The 18,382-nt window shown below is 52.6% G+C and overlaps 1 protein-coding gene across 1 annotated transcript in view; it reads right to left on the reverse strand.

Moving 5' to 3' along the window:
* Positions 1-18,382, reverse strand: part of LOC146542918 (uncharacterized) — a 32,195-nt gene that overhangs the window by 2,380 nt on the left and 11,433 nt on the right. The window contains exons 11-19 of the mRNA XM_085241702.1: positions 14,750-14,875; positions 14,017-14,178; positions 13,672-13,761; positions 5,942-6,067; positions 5,209-5,370; positions 4,864-4,953; positions 2,116-2,241; positions 1,369-1,530; positions 1,023-1,112 (exon numbers count right to left, since the gene is read on the reverse strand). Coding sequence (XP_085097828.1) covers positions 1,023-1,112; positions 1,369-1,530; positions 2,116-2,241; positions 4,864-4,953; positions 5,209-5,370; positions 5,942-6,067; positions 13,672-13,761; positions 14,017-14,178; positions 14,750-14,875 — 1,134 coding nt within the window. The remainder of the gene's footprint in view (positions 1-1,022; positions 1,113-1,368; positions 1,531-2,115; positions 2,242-4,863; positions 4,954-5,208; positions 5,371-5,941; positions 6,068-13,671; positions 13,762-14,016; positions 14,179-14,749; positions 14,876-18,382) is intronic.

Genomic DNA, 18,382 nt, shown 5'->3' on the forward strand with positions numbered 1-18,382 from the left:
AGAATATTCAGCATCAAACTCTTGCTCAGAGTGAGAAGCTGCAAAGGACTGCAACGTGTTGCAGACGCTTCCAGTAGCTTCTCGAGTGGCTCTAAGGGAAGCCTGCGAAGACACTTTGTCAGAGGCTTCCATTCCGGGGAAGGGTTTCCCACTTCCTAACAATCTTTGTCTGATGCTGAGGGAGGGCCTCCTTAACGCACTGGCAGGTGGATCCAGCGCCTTCACCCCCTCCAACTCTTCTTTCTTAAGTGCCTCTTGAAGACTCTGCTCTTCCCTGTGCTGTTCAGACACAGCTCTGAACTCACGATCTCTGTGGAATTGTGGCTTCCTTCTTGAGGCAGTTTCAGTAAGGATATTTGCAGGGAGCTTGGCACCCTTGCTGCTTGCCTCAAGTTTAGGCAACTTGACAGGTGACTTCACTGCACGCCCCATGCTCTTTGAATCTGCCAGAAGGTCTTCCTGAACAAAAGCCACTTTCAGCCTTCTATTCTGACCAGCCTGACGAGTGTTGCTCGGAGGAGGGCCAGCTGGTTTGTGAGGCTGCCGTGGACTGCCTTTCTCCTCCACAACCACGTCCACAGCAGTGGCTGAGCGCAGGCAAGATTTCTCCATGTCCATTCTTAGTCTGTAGGCAGACTTCTTCGAATCGGACATCACCTGACCAAGATTTTCCTGGAAGGGAACAGTGGATTTAGGCTCGGTCTTGTCTCAGAAAGTTCTTGCCTCCCTGCAGGCTGATGATCTGCACCGATGAGGGCCAGCATCTGCTTCAGCCATGCAGTGAGGGCAGAAGAGAAGAGCTGCCTCAGTGCTCTGTTTGCAAGCAAGCAACATTCCCAGCCATCGCATGCCAGCGTGCTGTGATAAATCAGCCCCAGGCAGGGTTGTCCTTTCCATGCCGCAGGGAACACTAGCCCAGCCCTCACCTTTTCTGCATTCCCCATCTCAGATCCATCAAGTAAAGCCCGTGCCCTCGGTGCCATGCCACGGACACGTGCCTACCAACACCAGGTTTTGCCTACCTCTTTTTGCCTCTTTATTTTCTCCCGCTCCAGCTTCAGCCTGGTCAGGTACTGCCTGTACTCGTTGAACTCTTTCAGAGTGCAGACAACCTACAGAGAGACAAGGGCAGATGACTCCCAAGAACTGTTGTGGCAGTTACCCACACAGCCTTCCAGAAATGTGCAGGCCCCCAGCAGCAGGGGAGCTGCTCCTCTCCACCCTTCCCTCCCCAGCCGTGGGGACGCTGCCTCCTCCCTCCTTCCCAGGGCCAAGGGGACTCCACACTGGGGTGCCAGGCCCCTCCCCGGCTGTCTGGAAACCCCTGCAGAGGAGACCTGTGCTGGTCAGCCCATCATCCAAACCTACTTTGCCATCCTCAGTGACAAGGCCCCTGTTCTTCAGGTTCTGCAGGTTGTCTTTGCGGTTGTGGTAGTCCTGCAGATGTGGGTCATGCAGGCTGTTGTATTCTGCGCGCAGATGGCGACAGTATGGATCTCCCAGATCAAAATAAGGAGAAGGCTGGTGAAGCTGGAAGAGATGTGTTGCAGAGGGTGAATGGAGAAGGAGAGAGCAGCAAAGAGACAAAGACGCTTCACAGCTGCTCACGCACACAGGCTGGCCTCTTGCACGCCCAGCTGGAGGAGGAGCATGCTGTGTGCATTTCCCAAACAGACACTTCTGAGTTTCTCTAAGACCTCCAAGAGGGAGAGCAGGAGAAGGTTGCAGCCTCCTCCAGGAATGATCTGGTCTCCACATTTCTGTCTGTGACACATGGGTGACTGGCCCCGGCATCCCAACACACTGCCGGCAGCTGTGGGCAGGGCCCCAGCCTCCTGCTTGTCTGGTGCCAGATATGGTGATGGCCCTAGTGCTGGCAAGCTCATCCGATTGGAGAGCCCAGCTTTCTGAACCTCTCCTGACCACTGGGCACTGCTATTGGCAAGCCCTCGCTTGTCTCCCTGCTGTGGAGCCGGGAGTGTCCCTTCATTCCCCCACGCGGTTGGAGCAAAGGGCCGCAGTTCCCACTGTCGAGCAGGTCCCACAAGGTCTCCATGGCATGATGGCAACGCCAGGAGACAAGAGGCCCTTTTGACCCTTTCCTCCTCCTCTCACCTTTTCCCCCAGCTTTGTCCTGCAGAAGACAGGCTTGGTGCCAGGCTGCACAGGGATTTTGACCCCCAGTGGGAGGCCCAGCAGCCCGCTACCTCCTGCTCCAACTTTCCGTCCTCGGGGTCGGAGCTAGAAAGACAAAGACACTCTTGCACGCTCAGGCACAGATTGTCTGCACTCTGCTTCAGCCATGCCATGAGGGATTTGGCACACTCAAGCAGCGGTTCTTCATGCTCCTTCTCCCTCACTTTGGAGACAGCATTTTCAATGCCCTCCTTTACAATGCAGCGACTCAGAGGAGAGATGTCAGCAGTGCTTGGCATTGGTTGGATCACAGGCAGCTTTTCTCGCTGCTTTGTTGCCGGGCTCTGCTCTTCTCTTGAGCCTCGTCCTTCTGTCCTGCTCTGTCGCGACAGAGGCACCTGGGATGGCTGTGGCTGCCTCTGAGTGAGATGGCTGTTGGGAAGCTTGATGGTTTCAGAATATTTGCAGCCAAAGTCTTGCTCAGAGTGAGAAGCTACAAAGGATTGCAACTTCTTCCAAACACTTCCAGCAGCTTCTAGTATGACTTGAAGCCTGAAGAGAAAAGCCTGCGAGGATGCTTTGTCAGAGGCTTCTCTTGCTCTTGTTTTCCTGTTTTTAAAGTTATGGCAGTAATGGACTACTCCCACAGCCTGGCTGCTGGCCTTGGCTCAGGTGCACTGGCTGTGCTGGATGCAAATGAATGCTACTTCCAAACTTCCTTCAGTATTCTCCCTGCAGCATCCCACGCCATCAATGCAATTTTCTGCTCGTGATTGACACGTGGCATCTTTGAAGGCTCTGCTCTTTTGGCACTCGTGAGCACGTTTTGACTGCTCTTTTGGGGAGCCCTCCTTGAGGAGCAGACAGGACGATCGAGTGTCTTCAACTTCCCTGTTCCTTCTCTCAACACCGTCCCAGTCTCCTCTTGAAGTCTCTCTGTTTGTTTTTCAGACATCGCTCTGAATTCGTAATGTCCAGGGAACTGTGTTTTTGTTTTTGAGGCACATATACTTCCGTCAGCTAACTGAAGACAATGCTTCTTGAAATTTGGCAGTCCCACGCTCTGGTAAACCATCAGGCTGAAGGGGGTCAGGGGGCTCCTGAAGCTGTCCTCTGCAATCAGATTCCCCAGCACCTGCGATGTGCTGGCAGGCGAAGAAGGAACAACAGAGAACAGATTGGCTGTCAGGAATTTTTATTTCTTTCTTTCTTTATGTATTTATGTTGCAGTAGGTTGAAAGGAACTTTCCCCTTTGTTGGGACATGCGTATGAGATTGTTGTTAAGAGTAGATGACACGGTGACCGAGGCATGAGCAGGATGGGTTGGAGGGGTTTAGGTGGTCCAGAAGTTCCAAAGGCTTACGGCCTTTGGTGCAGCTCATCCTCTAAACGTTTCTTTGCTCTTAAACCTGCATTGGTGACAAGGGATTTGGCACGCCTAAGAAGCAGTTCTTCTTGCTCCTCCTCCTTCACTTTGGAGACAGCATTTTCAATGCTCTCCTTTACAATGCGGCGACTCAGCTGGAAGATGTCAGCAGAGCTTGGCATTGATTGGATCACGGGCAGCTTTTCTCTCTGCCTTGTTGCCAGGCTCTGCTCTTCTGATGAGCCTCGTCCTGCCCTCCTGCTCTGCCATGACAGAGGCACCTGGGATGGCTGCGGCTGCCTCTGTGAGAGATGGTTTTTGGGAAGCTTGAAGGTTTCAGAATATTCATCATCAAACTCTTGCTCAGAGTGAGAAGCTGCAAAGGACTGCAACGTGTTGCAGACGCTTCCAGTAGCTTCTCGAGTGGCTCTAAGGGAAGCCTGCGAAGACACTTTGTCAGAGGCTTCCATTCCGGGGAAGGGTTTCCCACTTCCTAACAATCTTTGTCTGATGCTGAGGGAGGGCCTCCTTAACGCACTGGCAGGTGGATCCAGCGCCTTCACCCCCTCCAACTCTTCTTTCTTAAGTGCCTCTTGAAGACTCTGGTCTTCCCTGTGCTGTTCAGACACAGCTCTGAACTCACGATCTCTGTGGAATTGTGGCTTCCTTCTTGAGGCAGTTTCAGTAAGGATATTTGCAGGGAGCTTGGCACCCTTGCTGCTTGCCTCAAGTTTAGGCAACTTGACAGGTGACTTCACTGCACGCCTCATGCTCTTTGAATCTGCCAGAAGGTCTTCCTGAACAAAAGCCACTTTCAGCCTTCTATTCTGACCAGACTGACGAGTGTTGCTCGGAGGAGGGCCAGCTGGTTTGTGAGGCTGCCGTGGACTGCCTTTCTCCTCCACAGCCACGTCCACAGCAGTGGCTGAGCGCAGGCGAGATTTCTCCATGTCCATTGTTAGTCTGTAGGCAGATTTCTTTGAACCAGGCATCTTCTGACCAAGATTTTCCTGGAAGGGAACAGTGGATTTAGGCTCGGTCTTGTCTCAGAAAGTTCTTGCCTCCCTGCAGGCTGATGATCTACACCGATGAGGGCCAGCATCTGCTTCAGCCATGCAGTGAGGGCAGAAGAGAAGAGCTGCCTCAGTGCTCTGTTTGCAAGCAAGCAACATTCCCAGCCATCGCATGCCAGCGTGCTGTGATAAATCAGCCCCAGGCAGGGTTGTCCTTTCCATGCCGCAGGGAACTCTAGCCCAGCCCTCACCTTTTCTGCATTCCCCATCTCAGATCCATCAAGTAAAGCCCGTGCCCTCGGTGCCATGCCACGGACACGTGCCTACCAACACCAGGTTTTGCCTACCTCTTTTTGCCTCTTTATTTTCTCCCGCTCCAGCTTCAGCCTGGTCAGGTACTGCCTGTACTCGTTGAACTCTTTCAGAGTGCAGACAACCTACAGAGAGACAAGGGCAGATGACTCCCAAGAACTGTTGTGGCAGTTACCCACACAGCCTTCCAGAAATGTGCAGGCCCCCAGCAGCAGGGGAGCTGCTCCTCTCCACCCTTCCCTCCCCAGCCGTGGGGACGCTGCCTCCTCCCTCCTTCCCAGGGCCAAGGGGACTCCACACTGGGGTGCCAGGCCCCTCCCCGGCTGTCTGGAAACCCCTGCAGAGGAGACCTGTGCTGGTCAGGCCTCATCCAAACCTACTTTGCCATCCTCGGTGACAAGGCCCCTGTTCTTCAGGTTCTGCAGGTTGTCTTTGCGGTTGTGGTAGTCCTGCAGATATGGGTCATGCAGGCTGTTGTATTCTGCGCGCAGATGGCGACAGTATGGATCTCCCAGATCAAAATAAGGAGAAGGCTGGTGAAGCTGGAAGAGATGTGTTGCAGAGTGTGAATGGAGAAGGAGAGAGCAGCAAAGAGACAAAGATGCTTCACAGCTGCTCACGCACACAGGCTGGCCTCTTGCACGCCCAGCTGGAGGAGGAGCATGCTGTGTGCATTTCCCAAACAGACACATCTGGGTTTTTCTAAGACCTCCAAGAGGGAGAGCAGGAGAAGGTTGCACCCTCCTCCAGGAATGATCTGGTCTCCACATTTCTGGCTGTGCCAGATGGCATCCCAATGCACTGCCAGCAGCTGCAGGCAGGGCCCCAGCCTCCTGCTTGTCTGGTGCCAGATATGGTGATGGCCCTAGTGCTGGCAAGCTCATCCGATTGGAGAGCCCAGCTTTCTGAAACTCTCCTGACCACTGGGCACTGCTGTTGGCAAGTCCTCGGTTGTCTCCCTGCTGTGGAGCCGGGAGTGTCCCTTCATTCCCCCACGCGGTCGGAGCAAAGGGCCGCAGTTCCCACTGTCGAGCAGGTCCCACAAGGTCTCCATGGCATGATGGCAACCCCAGGAAACAAGAGGCCCTTTTGACCCTTTCCTCCTCCTCTCACCTTTTCCCCCAGCTTTGTCCTCCAAAAGACAGGCTTGGTGCCAGGCTGCACGGGGATTTTGACCCCCAGTGGGAGGTCCAGCAGCCCGCTACCTCCTGCTCCAACTTTCTGTCCTCCGGGTCGGAGCTAGAAAGACAAAGACAAAGACTCTCTTGCGCACTCAGGCACTCCAGTCCCCTCTCCAGCCCCACCTCCATTGCCTTTGGCAGCTCCCTTCCCACTTCTTAGCCCAACTTTGGGATGTGCAGAGAGACGCGATTCCCTGCAAGCCTTCTCCTGCGCCAGCATGAGAAGATGCCCCTCAGCCTCCAGAGAGCATCTCCGGCCCCAGAGCAGTCCCACATAGCCCAGGCTGCTGCACTCAGCCCTCTCTGAGGACCCGGTGCTCACCTTTCCGCTCCTCCCCGCTATGCTCAGAATTGCATCTGGATTTCGGAATCCAGCAGTGCCACAGCGCTCCATGGCTCCTTGCAGGAACTCTCAGAGATCTGCGACCTTCCGCTGCCACCTCTCGCTCCAGCAGCAGCGAACTGAGGCCACCCAGCCGCAGTCCCAGCCTGCAGCTTTATGTCACGTTCACCCCCTGTTGCATCACAATGCCGTCACAGTGTCACCGCGCCGCCACCCGGCAACCCTGCAGCTGCATGGAGGCCATTCTGGGTGCACTCACTGCAAGCTGCTCCAGCTGGCCCTGCTTTGAGTCCAGGGCCTGGACTAGCTTTTCTCTGTCTTCCATTGCAGATAGGCTGCATGAGGCACAGATTCCTTCCAGGATTGTTCCTGAGTTAATTTCACAGAATCACAGAATCGTTGGGGTTGAAGGGACCTGTAGAGATCATCATTTCTTCATGTCCCAGGATGAAATTTGATGGTGTAAAGATATCTAATAGGACCATAATGTAGTTAAGGTGCTCCTCCTTGCTGTCGCTGTTTCTCTTAAAATGTTCTGGTTTGGTTGAAATTGACCTGTAAAGCACCCATCTTGGAGGGTGGTTGCCTGTGCACAAATATGCCAAGACATACCAAAGGTGTTTGACAAATCCTATGCAGAACTACAGAGAATGGGGAGAGTTGTGAAGTTTGGAAAATTGCGTTTTGTAGGCCTGGTCCTACCCAGATGTGGGCCAGGATCAGAGGTATAGAAGACATACCTGGCATGCTGCTATTCAAAGCGTGAGAGGTCTTTATTGTTGATGGCATACCGAATTGCTTGTTCTCTCCAAATAGGAATGACTGTTCCCCATTGTTCCATGACTGGTGAGGCGGAGGGATTTCACGAATCCGCACCTCCAGAAAAGGGAAACACGGCCCCCAAAATAATTAAAAACAGTGGCAACGATCTGAGGAGAAACAAACTAATTTCCTAAATGTGGTATCAGAATGCAAGATAACACACTGTAACACAATATGAAATATAATGAGAGGGAGCGTCCGAAAGGTGGGTAGGCATTACGATTAGGCTGAGGTGAGATGCACAATCCGGTTGAGCAGCAGGGAGGAGAGCCTGATGAAGAAGGGAAGCATCAGGTGACCTTGCCAGGGTTATATCTCCTCTCTGACCGCATAGCCCCCTCGACTACGTAGTTCTTTTTCTATTCCAGACAGGTACCCGGCACTGGAGCATTAAGACTCTAACTCCCATTGCGCTCCATGATGTGGAATAAATACCGATAACCAAAAGTCATAAAACCACGACACTGATGTGCTCCTGCCATTGTTGGAGAAGCTGAAACTTTACTGCTACCTCCTATAGGAAAGGAGGCTGGACAAGCTGACGTGAAAATAAACACATATACTTCCATCAGCTAAATGGAGACAATGCTTCTTGAAATGAAAGCTTCTTTGAAGGCCAAGTGCGGGGCCCTGCACTTTGGCCACAACAAGCCCATGCAGCGTAATAGGCTTGGGGACGAGTGGCTGGATGAGTGTGAAGAGGAAAGGGACCTGGGGGTGTCGGCTGACGCTCGGCTGAGCATGAGCCAGCAGTGTGCCCAGGTGGCCGTTAGGGCCAACGGCATCCCGGCCTGCATTTCAAATAGTGTGGCCAGCAGGAGCAGGGAGGTGATCATCCCCTGTACTCAGCACCTCGAGTAATGTGTTCAGTGTTGGGCCCCTCACTACAGGAAAGACATTGAGGCCCTGGAACGTGTCCAGAGAAGGGCAGCAAAACTGGTGAGGGGTCTGGAGCACAGGCCTCATGAGGAGCGGCTGAGGGAGCTGGGACCGTTTAGTCTGGAGAGGAGGAGGCTGAGAGGAGACCTCATTGCACTCTACAACTTCCTGAAGGGAGGTTGTGATGAGGAGGGGTTTGGCCTCTTCTCTCCGGCCACAAACAGGACCCGAGGAAATGGCCACAAGTTGTACCAGAGGAGGCTGAGGTTAGGCACGAGGAAAAGCTTTTTCTCTCAGGGAGTGGTCAGGCACTGGAATGGCTGCCCAGGGCGGTGGTGGAGTCGCCATCCCTGGCAGTGTTCAAGAGGCATCTGGATGAGGAGCTACAAGATAGGTTTTAGTGCTTGTGGTAGCAATAGTAGTGGGAGGACGGTTGGACTAGATGATCTTGCAGGTTGTTACCAACCTTGTGATTCTCTGATACTATGAAATTTGGCCGTTCCATGCTCTGATACACTAGCAGACTTCAGAGGCTCAGGGGGCTCCTGAAGCTGTCCTCTGGCAATCAGATTCCCCAGCACCTGTGATGTGCTGGCAGGCAAAGATGGAAGAGAGAAGAGTTTGGCTGTCAGTAATCTCCTAGAAGAGAAAATTGTGATAATCCCGCCAAAATGACAATTATTATTATTATTATTACTTTTTTATTTATTCATCTATCTATCTATTTATTTATTTATTTCTTTATTTTGCAGGAGGTTGAAAGGAACTTTCCCCTTTGGATGGACATGCGTAGGAGACTGTCTTTCATAGTAGATGACACAGTGACTGAGGCATGAGCAGGATGGGTGGAGGGCTTTAGGTGGTCCAGTAGTTCCCTTGAAGTGCTCACAGCACTAGGCTATAGGCATGCATGAAATAACAAAAGATTTTTTTCTGACCATCTTGTAGAAAACGCAGTGAATTAGGTTGCGTGCAGTTAATGTGGAGGTCAGTGCATAATCATGTCCGTCAGGAGACACTTCCAGAGTATTTCAGAGTCCTTCTTTGCTGATGATAGGTTACAGAACACCAATAATGTTCTGTTTCTCAAGTCTGAAGAACAAAAGTGTGTTGCGGCTAACAAACGCAAACAGTGAATCGTATGATCAGAGGCATAGAAAGGCTGAGGTTAGCAGAGACCTCTAGATTCTGGGCTGGGAGGAGGTGCCCTGAGCTCCTCAGGCCTGGGCAGCACAGCCTTGACACGCGCCCCTGGGCGCCGAGCTCCTGTCTGGGCAGGGCAATTGGGACATGCTGGAGGAACGGGCAGACTGCAGGCCCGTGGAGGGGAAGGAGCCGGAGGTGCTCCCCAGCTTCTGCTCTGTTTGGGTTTCCCACGTGGGTGTGGAAGAGGTGCAATCCAGGGACTTCTGAAGGTCTTCTGGCATGCCAGGAGCACCTCGCCCAGAGCCACACCGGATGGGTGGCAGGAGATGAGGTGAGCTTTGGAGGTCCTTAGAGGGACGGCTCTCCTTGCCACCTCTTGGGCAGGGCTCTTTGACAGCAGGCCTCCCGGAGCTCAGCTGTAGCCCACGCGCTGCCTGAGCCTTAGAGCTCTGCTCTGATACGGAGCCCACCGTCCCAGATGCCGGGGTGTTGGCATCCAACATTGCTCATTCTCTACAATTTTCTTTGCTTTTAAAACTACTTCAGTGACAATGGATTTGGCACACTCAAGCAGCAGTTCTTCTTGCTCCTCCTCCTGCACTTTGGAGACAGCCTTTTCAATGCTCTCCTTTACAGTGCAGTGACTCAGATGAGAGACGTCAGAGTGTTTGGCATTGGTTGGATCATGGGCAGCTTTTCTCTCTGCCTTGTTGCCAGGCTCTGCTCTTCTGATGAGCATCATCCTTCCGTCCGTCCGGCTCTGCCATGACAGAGGCACCTGGGATGGCTGTGGCTGCCTCTGAGAGAAATGGTTGTTGGGAAGTTTGATGGTTTCAGAATATTCAGCACCAAACTCCTGCTCAGAATGAGAAGCTACAATGGACCGCAATGTGTTGCAGACACTTCCAGCGGCTTCTAGTTTGATTTCGTGAGGGGAAGCCTGCGAGGATGCTTTGTCAGAGGCTTCTCTTGCTCTTGTTTTCCTGTTTTGAAAGTTATGGCAGTAATGGACTGCTCCCACAGCCTGGCTGCTGGCCTTGGCTCAGGTGCACTGGCTGTGCTGGATGCAAATGAATGCTACTTCCAAACTTCCTTCAGTATTCTCCCTGCAGCATCCCACGCCATCAATGCAATTTCCTGCTCGTGATTGAAACGTGGCATCTTTGAAGGCTCTGCTCTTTTGGCACTCGTGAGCACGTTTTGACTGCTCTTTTGGGGAGCCCTCCTTGAGGAGCAGACAGGACGATCCAGTGCCTTCCACTTCCCTGTTCCTTCTCTCAACACCCTCCCAGTCACCTCTTGTCGGCTTGTTTTTCAGACATCGCTCTGAATTCGTAATGTCCAGGGAACTGTGTTTTTGTTTTTGAGGCAGCAACAGTGTGGATGCTTCTGTGGAGTTTGGAGCCTTCCCTGCCCAGCTCAGGTTTGGGCAACTTCTCAGGCAGCTTCATTGCACGTCCCGTGCTCAGTGAGTCTCCCTGAGGTTTGTGCTGCATGAAAGCCACATTCCTTCTTCTGCGTTGGCCAGACTGGAGATTATGGCATGAAGGAGCAGGGCCAGCTGGTCTGTGAGGCTGCATGGGGCTGGCTTTCTTACCCACAATGTAATCCCCAGGACCAGGCGGGAGCTCGTCAGTGTCTGTCATTGGTCTGTGGGCAGATTTCTTCAAGTTGGATATCTTTTGAAGAAACATGTCCTGGAAGGGAACAGCAGGTTTAGGCTCGGTCTTGTCTCAGAAAGTGCCTCCAACCCTGCACGCTGATGCTTTATGCCGACGAGGTCCAGCACTGTGACACTGAACATGAGGAGCTTAAAAAGGAACCAATATACTCCAAGGAACATAATGGTCCTCAGTCCTCTATATAATGCTCTTAAGATGAAGTAAAGATGCATAGTTGCCCGCATTCCTCACCAATAGTTGTCATGGGGTTATCCCTAGATATAAGCCCGTGACACGGGGGCACAGGCCCCGGGAAAAAGAAAAAAAAAGGGGTACCCACGGCTTGCCGTGCGACCGTGCCGGCCCCGGGCTGCGTGCTCTGGGACAGGGGGAAGGGCAGAGAGCTAGCAGATAGTTTTAACAAAGAGAAAACACAACGGCAGCGATCTGAGGAGGAGCGGTAATTTACTGAATTTAACCCAGTCAAACAAAACGAGACAGACAAGAGTATCCAAAGTACGTGTCAGACAACGATAGTGCGAGGGAAGCACGTGCTTTTCTTCTCGGTGAGCTGGGACGGCTGAGCCGGGGCCAGAGCGAAAGGCAGACACTTCAGGTCCTCTCCAGAGCTCCATCCCACTGCTTCTGAGTGCCAAAGTCCTCCGAGGATGCCGCCCCTCCCCTCCCATCAGACACACAAAATGCCCATAAAAGGCAGCAAACGGGACCAGAACATAAACTCTTTAACTCCCACTGGTCGACACAATGCTCTGATGCGGAATACTGCCAAGAATAAAAATCACCAAACCACAACAGTGGGCCAGGAGCAGAGGTATAGAAGACATACCTGGCATGCTGCTATTCAAAGCGTGAGAGGTCTTTACTGTGGATGGGACACCAAAATGCTTGTTTTCTGCAAATAGGAATGACTGTTCCCAACTGGAAATGCCACAGGTAAATCTCACTACCCTGTTGTCAACACGTGTCATCCATCTGACGTCCTCCTGCTGTAACTGGAGAAGCAGAAACTTAACTGCTGCCTCCTATAAGAAAAGACTGGACTGGACAAGCTAACGTGAAAATAACCACATATACTTCCGTCAGCTAACTGAAGACAATGCTTCTTGAAATTTGGCAGTCCCACGCTCTGGTAAACCATCAGGCTGAAGGGGCTCAGGGGGCTCCTGAAGCTGTCCTCTGCAATCAGATTCCCCAGCACCTGCGATGTGCTGGCAGGCGAAGAAGGAACAACAGAGAACAGATTGGCTGTCAGGAATTTTTATTTCTTTCTTTCTTTATGTATTTATGTTGCAGTAGGTTGAAAGGAACTTTCCCCTTTGTTGGGACATGCGTATGAGATTGTTGTTAAGAGTAGATGACACGGTGACCGAGGCATGAGCAGGATGGGTTGGAGGGGTTTAGGTGGTCCAGAAGTTCCAAAGGCTTACGGCCTTTGGTGCAGCTCATCCTCTAAACGTTTCTTTGCTCTTAAACCTGCATTGGTGACAAGGGATTTGGCACGCCTAAGAAGCAGTTCTTCTTGCTCCTCCTCCTTCACTTTGGAGACAGCATTTTCAATGCTCTCCTTTACAATGCGGCGACTCAGCTGGAAGATGTCAGCAGAGCTTGGCATTGATTGGATCACGGGCAGCTTTTCTCTCTGCCTTGTTGCCAGGCTCTGCTCTTCTGATGAGCCTCGTCCTGCCCTCCTGCTCTGCCATGACAGAGGCACCTGGGATGGCTGCGGCTGCCTCTGTGAGAGATGGTTGTTGGGAAGCTTGAAGGTTTCAGAATATTCAGCATCAAACTCTTGCTCAGAGTGAGAAGCTGCAAAGGACTGCAACGTGTTGCAGACGCTTCCAGTAGCTTCTCGAGTGGCTCTAAGGGAAGCCTGCGAAGACACTTTGTCAGAGGCTTCCATTCCGGGGAAGGGTTTCCCACTTCCTAACAATCTTTGTCTGATGCTGAGGGAGGGCCTCCTTAACGCACTGGCAGGTGGATCCAGCGCCTTCACCCCCTCCAACTCTTCTTTCTTAAGTGCCTCTTGAAGACTCTGCTCTTCCCTGTGCTGTTCAGACACAGCTCTGAACTCATGATCTCTGTGGAATTGTGGCTTCCTTCTTGAGGCAGTTTCAGTAAGGATATTTGCAGGGAGCTTGGCACCCTTGCTGCTTGCCTCAAGTTTAGGCAACTTGACAGGTGACTTCACTGCACGCCCCATGCTCTTTGAATCTGCCAGAAGGTCTTCCTGAACAAAAGCCACTTTCAGCCTTCTATTCTGACCAGACTGACGAGTGTTGCTCGGAGGAGGGCCAGCTGGTTTGTGAGGCTGCCGTGGACTGCCTTTCTCCTCCACAACCACGTCCACAGCAGTGGCTGAGCGCAGGCAAGATTTCTCCATGTCCATTCTTAGTCTGTAGGCAGATTTCTTTGAACCAGGCATCTTCTGACCAAGATTTTCCTGGAAGGGAACAGTGGATTTAGGCTCGGTCTTGTCTCTGAAAGTTCTTGCCTCCCTGCAGGCTGATGATCTACACCGATGAGGGCCAGCATCTGCTTCAGCCATGCAGTGAGGGCAGAAGAGAAGAGCTGCCTCAGTGCTCTGTTTGCAAGCAAGCAACATTCCCAGCCGTCGCATGCCAGCGTGCTGTGATAAATCAGCCCCAGGCAGGGTTGTCCTTTCCATGCCGCAGGGAACACTAGCCCAGCCCTCACCTTTTCAGCATTCCCCATCTCAGATCCATCAAGTAAAGACCGTGCCCTCGGTGCCATGCCACGGACACGTGCCTACCAACACCAGGTTTTGCCTACCTCTTTTTGCCTCTTTATTTTCTCCCGCTCCAGCTTCAGCCTGGTCAGGTACTGCCTGTACTCGTTGAACTCTTTCAGAGTGCAGACAACCTACAGAGAGACAAGGGCAGATGACTCCCAAGAACTGTTGTGGCAGTTACCCACACAGCCTTCCAGAAATGTGCAGGCCCCCAGCAGCAGGGGAGCTGCTCCTCTCCACCCTTCCCTCCCCAGCCGTGGGGACGCTGCCTCCTCCCTCCTTCCCAGGGCCAAGGGGACTTCACACTGGGGTGCCAGGCCCCTCCCCGGCTGTCTGGAAACCCCTGCAGAGGAGACCTGTGCTGGTCAGGCCTCATCCAAACCTACTTTGCCATCCTCGGTGACAAGGCCCCTGTTCTTCAGGTTCTGCAGGTTGTCTTTGCGGTTGTGGTAGTCCTGCAGATATGGGTCATGCAGGCTGTTGTATTCTGCGCGCAGATGGCGACAGTATGGATCTCCCAGATCAAAATAAGGAGAAGGCTGGTGAAGCTGGAAGAGATGTGTTGCAGAGTGTGAATGGAGAAGGAGAGAGCAGCAAAGAGACAAAGATGCTTCACAGCTGCTCACGCACACAGGCTGGCCTCTTGCACGCCCAGCTGGAGGAGGAGCATGCTGTGTGCATTTCCCAAACAGACACATCTGGGTTTTTCTAAGACCTCCAAGAGGGAGAGCAGGAGAAGGTTGCACCCTCCTCCAGGAATGATCTGGTCTCCACATTTCTGGCTGTGCCAGATGGCATCCCAATGCACTGCCAGCAGCTGCAGGCAGGGCCCCAGCCTCCTGCTTGTCTGGTGCCAGATATGGTGATGGCCCTAGTGCTGGCAAGCTCATCCGATTGGAGAGCCCAGCTTTCTGAAACTCTCCTGACCACTGGGCACTGCTGTTGGCAAGCCCTCGCTTGTCTCCCTGCTGTGGAGCCGGGAGTGTCCCTTCATTCCCCCACGCGGTCGGAGCAAAGGGCCGCAGTTCCCACTGTCGAGCAGGTCCCACAAGGTCTCCATGGCATGATGGCAACCCCAGGAAACAAGAGGCCCTTTTGACCCTTTCCTCCTCCTCTCACCTTTTCCCCCAGCTTTGTCCTCCAAAAGACAGGCTTGGTGCCAGGCTGCACGGGGATTTTGACCCCCAGTGGGAGGTCCAGCAGCCCGCTACCTCCTGCTCCAACTTTCTGTCCTCCGGGTCGGAGCTAGAAAGACAAAGACAAAGACTCTCTTGCACACTCAGGCACTCCAGTCCCCTCTCCAGCCCCACCTCCATTGCCTTTGGCAGCTCCCTTCCCACTTCTTAGCCCAACTTTGGGATGTTCAGAGAGACGCGATTCCCTGCAAGCCTTCTCCTGCGCCAGCATGAGAAGATGCCCCTCAGCCTCCAGAGAGCATCTCCGGCCCCAGAGCAGTCCCACATAGCCCAGGCTGCTGCACTCAGCCCTCTCTGAGGACCCGGTGCTCACCTTTCCGCTCCTCCCCGCTATGCTCAGAATTGCATCTGGATTTCGGAATCCAGCAGTGCCACAGCGCTCCATGGCTCCTTGCAGGAACTCTCAGAGATCTGCGACCTTCCGCTGCCACCTCTCGCTCCAGCAGCAGCGAACTGAGGCCACCCAGCCGCAGTCCCAGCCTGCAGCTTTATGTCACGTTCACCCCCTGTTGCATCACAATGCCGTCACAGTGTCACCGCGCCGCCACCCGGCAACCCTGCAGCTGCATGGAGGCCATTCTGGGTGCACTCACTGCAAGCTGCTCCAGCTGGCCCTGCTTTGAGTCCAGGGCCTGGACTAGCTTTTCTCTGTCTTCCATTGCAGATAGGCTGCATGAGGCACAGATTCCTTCCAGGATTGTTCCTGAGTTAATTTCACAGAATCACAGAATCGTTGGGGTTGAAGGGACCTGTAGAGATCATCATTTCTTCATGTCCCAGGATGAAATTTGATGGTGTAAAGATATCTAATAGGACCATAATGTAGTTAAGGTGCTCCTCCTTGCTGTCGCTGTTTCTCTTAAAATGTTCTGGTTTGGTTGAAATTGATCTGTAAAGCACCCATCTTGGAGGGTGGTTGCCTGTGCACAAATATGCCAAGACATACCAAAGGTGTTTGACAAATCCTATGCAGAACTACAGAGAATGGGGAGAGTTGTGAAGTTTGGAAAATTGCGTTTTGTAGGCCTGGTCCTACCCAGATGTGGGCCAGGATCAGAGGTATAGAAGACATACCTGGCATGCTGCTATTCAAAGCGTGAGAGGTCTTTATTGTTGATGGCATACCGAATTGCTTGTTCTCTCCAAATAGGAATGACTGTTCCCCATTGTTCCATGACTGGTGAGGCGGAGGGATTTCACGAATCCGCACCTCCAGAAAAGGGAAACACGGCCCCCAAAATAATTAAAAACAGTGGCAACGATCTGAGGAGAAACAAACTAATTTCCTAAATGTGGTATCAGAATGCAAGATAACACACTGTAACACAATATGAAATATAATGAGAGGGAGCGTCCGAAAGGTGGGTAGGCATTACGATAAGGCTGAGGTGAGATGCACAATCCGGTTGAGCAGCAGGGAGGAGAGCCTGATGAAGAAGGGAAGCATCAGGTGACCTTGCCAGGGTTATATCTCCTCTCTGACCGCATAGCCCCCTCGACTACGTAGTTCTTTTTCTATTCCGGACAGGTACCCGGCACTGGAGCATTAAGACTCTAACTCCCATTGCGCTCCATGATGTGGAATAAATACCGATAACCAAAAGTCATAAAACCACGACACTGATGTGCTCCTGCCATTGTTGGAGAAGCTGAAACTTTACTGCTACCTCCTATAGGAAAGGAGGCTGGACAAGCTGACGTGAAAATAAACACATATACTTCCGTCAGCTAAATGGAGACAATGCTTCTTGAAATGAAAGCTTCTTTGAAGGCCAAGTGCGGGGCCCTGCACTTTGGCCACAACAAGCCCATGCAGCGTAATAGGCTTGGGGACGAGTGGCTGGATGAGTGTGAAGAGGAAAGGGACCTGGGGGTGTCGGTTGACGCTCGGCTGAGCATGAGCCAGCAGTGTGCCCAGGTGGCCGTTAGGGCCAACGGCATCCCGGCCTGCATTTCAAATAGTGTGGCCAGCAGGAGCAGGGAGGTGATCATCCCCTGTACTCAGCACCTCGAGTAATGTGTTCAGTGTTGGGCCCCTCACTACAGGAAAGACATTGAGGCCCTGGAACGTGTCCAGAGAAGGGCAGCAAAACTGGTGAGGGGTCTGGAGCACAGGCCTCATGAGGAGCGGCTGAGGGAGCTGGGACCGTTTAGTCTGGAGAGGAGGAGGCTGAGAGGAGACCTCATTGCACTCTACAACTTCCTGAAGGGAGGTTGTGATGAGGAGGGGTTTGGCCTCTTCTCTCCGGCCACAAACAGGACCCGAGGAAATGGCCACAAGTTGTACCAGAGGAGGCTGAGGTTAGGCACGAGGAAAAGCTTTTTCTCTCAGGGAGTGGTCAGGCACTGGAATGGCTGCCCAGGGCGGTGGTGGAGTCGCCATCCCTGGCAGTGTTCAAGAGGCATCTGGATGAGGAGCTACAAGATAGGTTTTAGTGCTTGTGGTAGCAATAGTAGTGGGAGGACGGTTGGACTAGATGATCTTGCAGGTTGTTACCAACCTTGTGATTCTCTGATACTATGAAATTTGGCCGTTCCATGCTCTGATACACTAGCAGACTTCAGAGGCTCAGGGGGCTCCTGAAGCTGTCCTCTGCAATCAGATTCCCCAGCACCTGCGATGTGCTGGCAGGCGAAGAAGGAACAACAGAGAACAGATTGGCTGTCAGGAATCTCCTAGAAGAGAAAATTGTGATAATCCCGCCAAAATGACAATTATTATTATTATTATTACTTTTTTATTTCTTTCTTTCTTTATGTATTTATGTTGCAGTAGGTTGAAAGGAACTTTCCCCTTTGTTGGGACATGCGTATGAGATTGTTGTTAAGAGTAGATGACACGGTGACCGAGGCATGAGCAGGATGGGTTGGAGGGGTTTAGGTGGTCCAGAAGTTCCAAAGGCTTACGGCCTTTGGTGCAGCTCATCCTCTAAACGTTTCTTTGCTCTTAAACCTGCATTGGTGACAAGGGATTTGGCACGCCTAAGAAGCAGTTCTTCTTGCTCCTCCTCCTTCACTTTGGAGACAGCATTTTCAATGCTCTCCTTTACAATGCGGCGACTCAGCTGGAAGATGTCAGCAGAGCTTGGCATTGATTGGATCACGGGCAGCTTTTCTCTCTGCCTTGTTGCCAGGCTCTGCTCTTCTGATGAGCCTCGTCCTGCCCTCCTGCTCTGCCATGACAGAGGCACCTGGGATGGCTGCGGCTGCCTCTGTGAGAGATGGTTGTTGGGAAGCTTGAAGGTTTCAGAATATTCAGCATCAAACTCTTGCTCAGAGTGAGAAGCTGCAAAGGACTGCAACGTGTTGCAGACGCTTCCAGTAGCTTCTCGAGTGGCTCTAAGGGAAGCCTGCGAAGACACTTTGTCAGAGGCTTCCATTCCGGGGAAGGGTTTCCCACTTCCTAACAATCTTTGTCTGATGCTGAGGGAGGGCCTCCTTAACGCACTGGCAGGTGGATCCAGCGCCTTCACCCCCTCCAACTCTTCTTTCTTAAGTGCCTCTTGAAGACTCTGCTCTTCCCTGTGCTGTTCAGACACAGCTCTGAACTCACGAT

Source organism: Meleagris gallopavo, chromosome 22, assembly GCF_905368555.1.
Source record: "Meleagris gallopavo chromosome 22, MGAL_WU_HG_1.1, whole genome shotgun sequence".
NCBI classification, from domain to species: domain Eukaryota; kingdom Metazoa; phylum Chordata; class Aves; order Galliformes; family Phasianidae; genus Meleagris; species Meleagris gallopavo.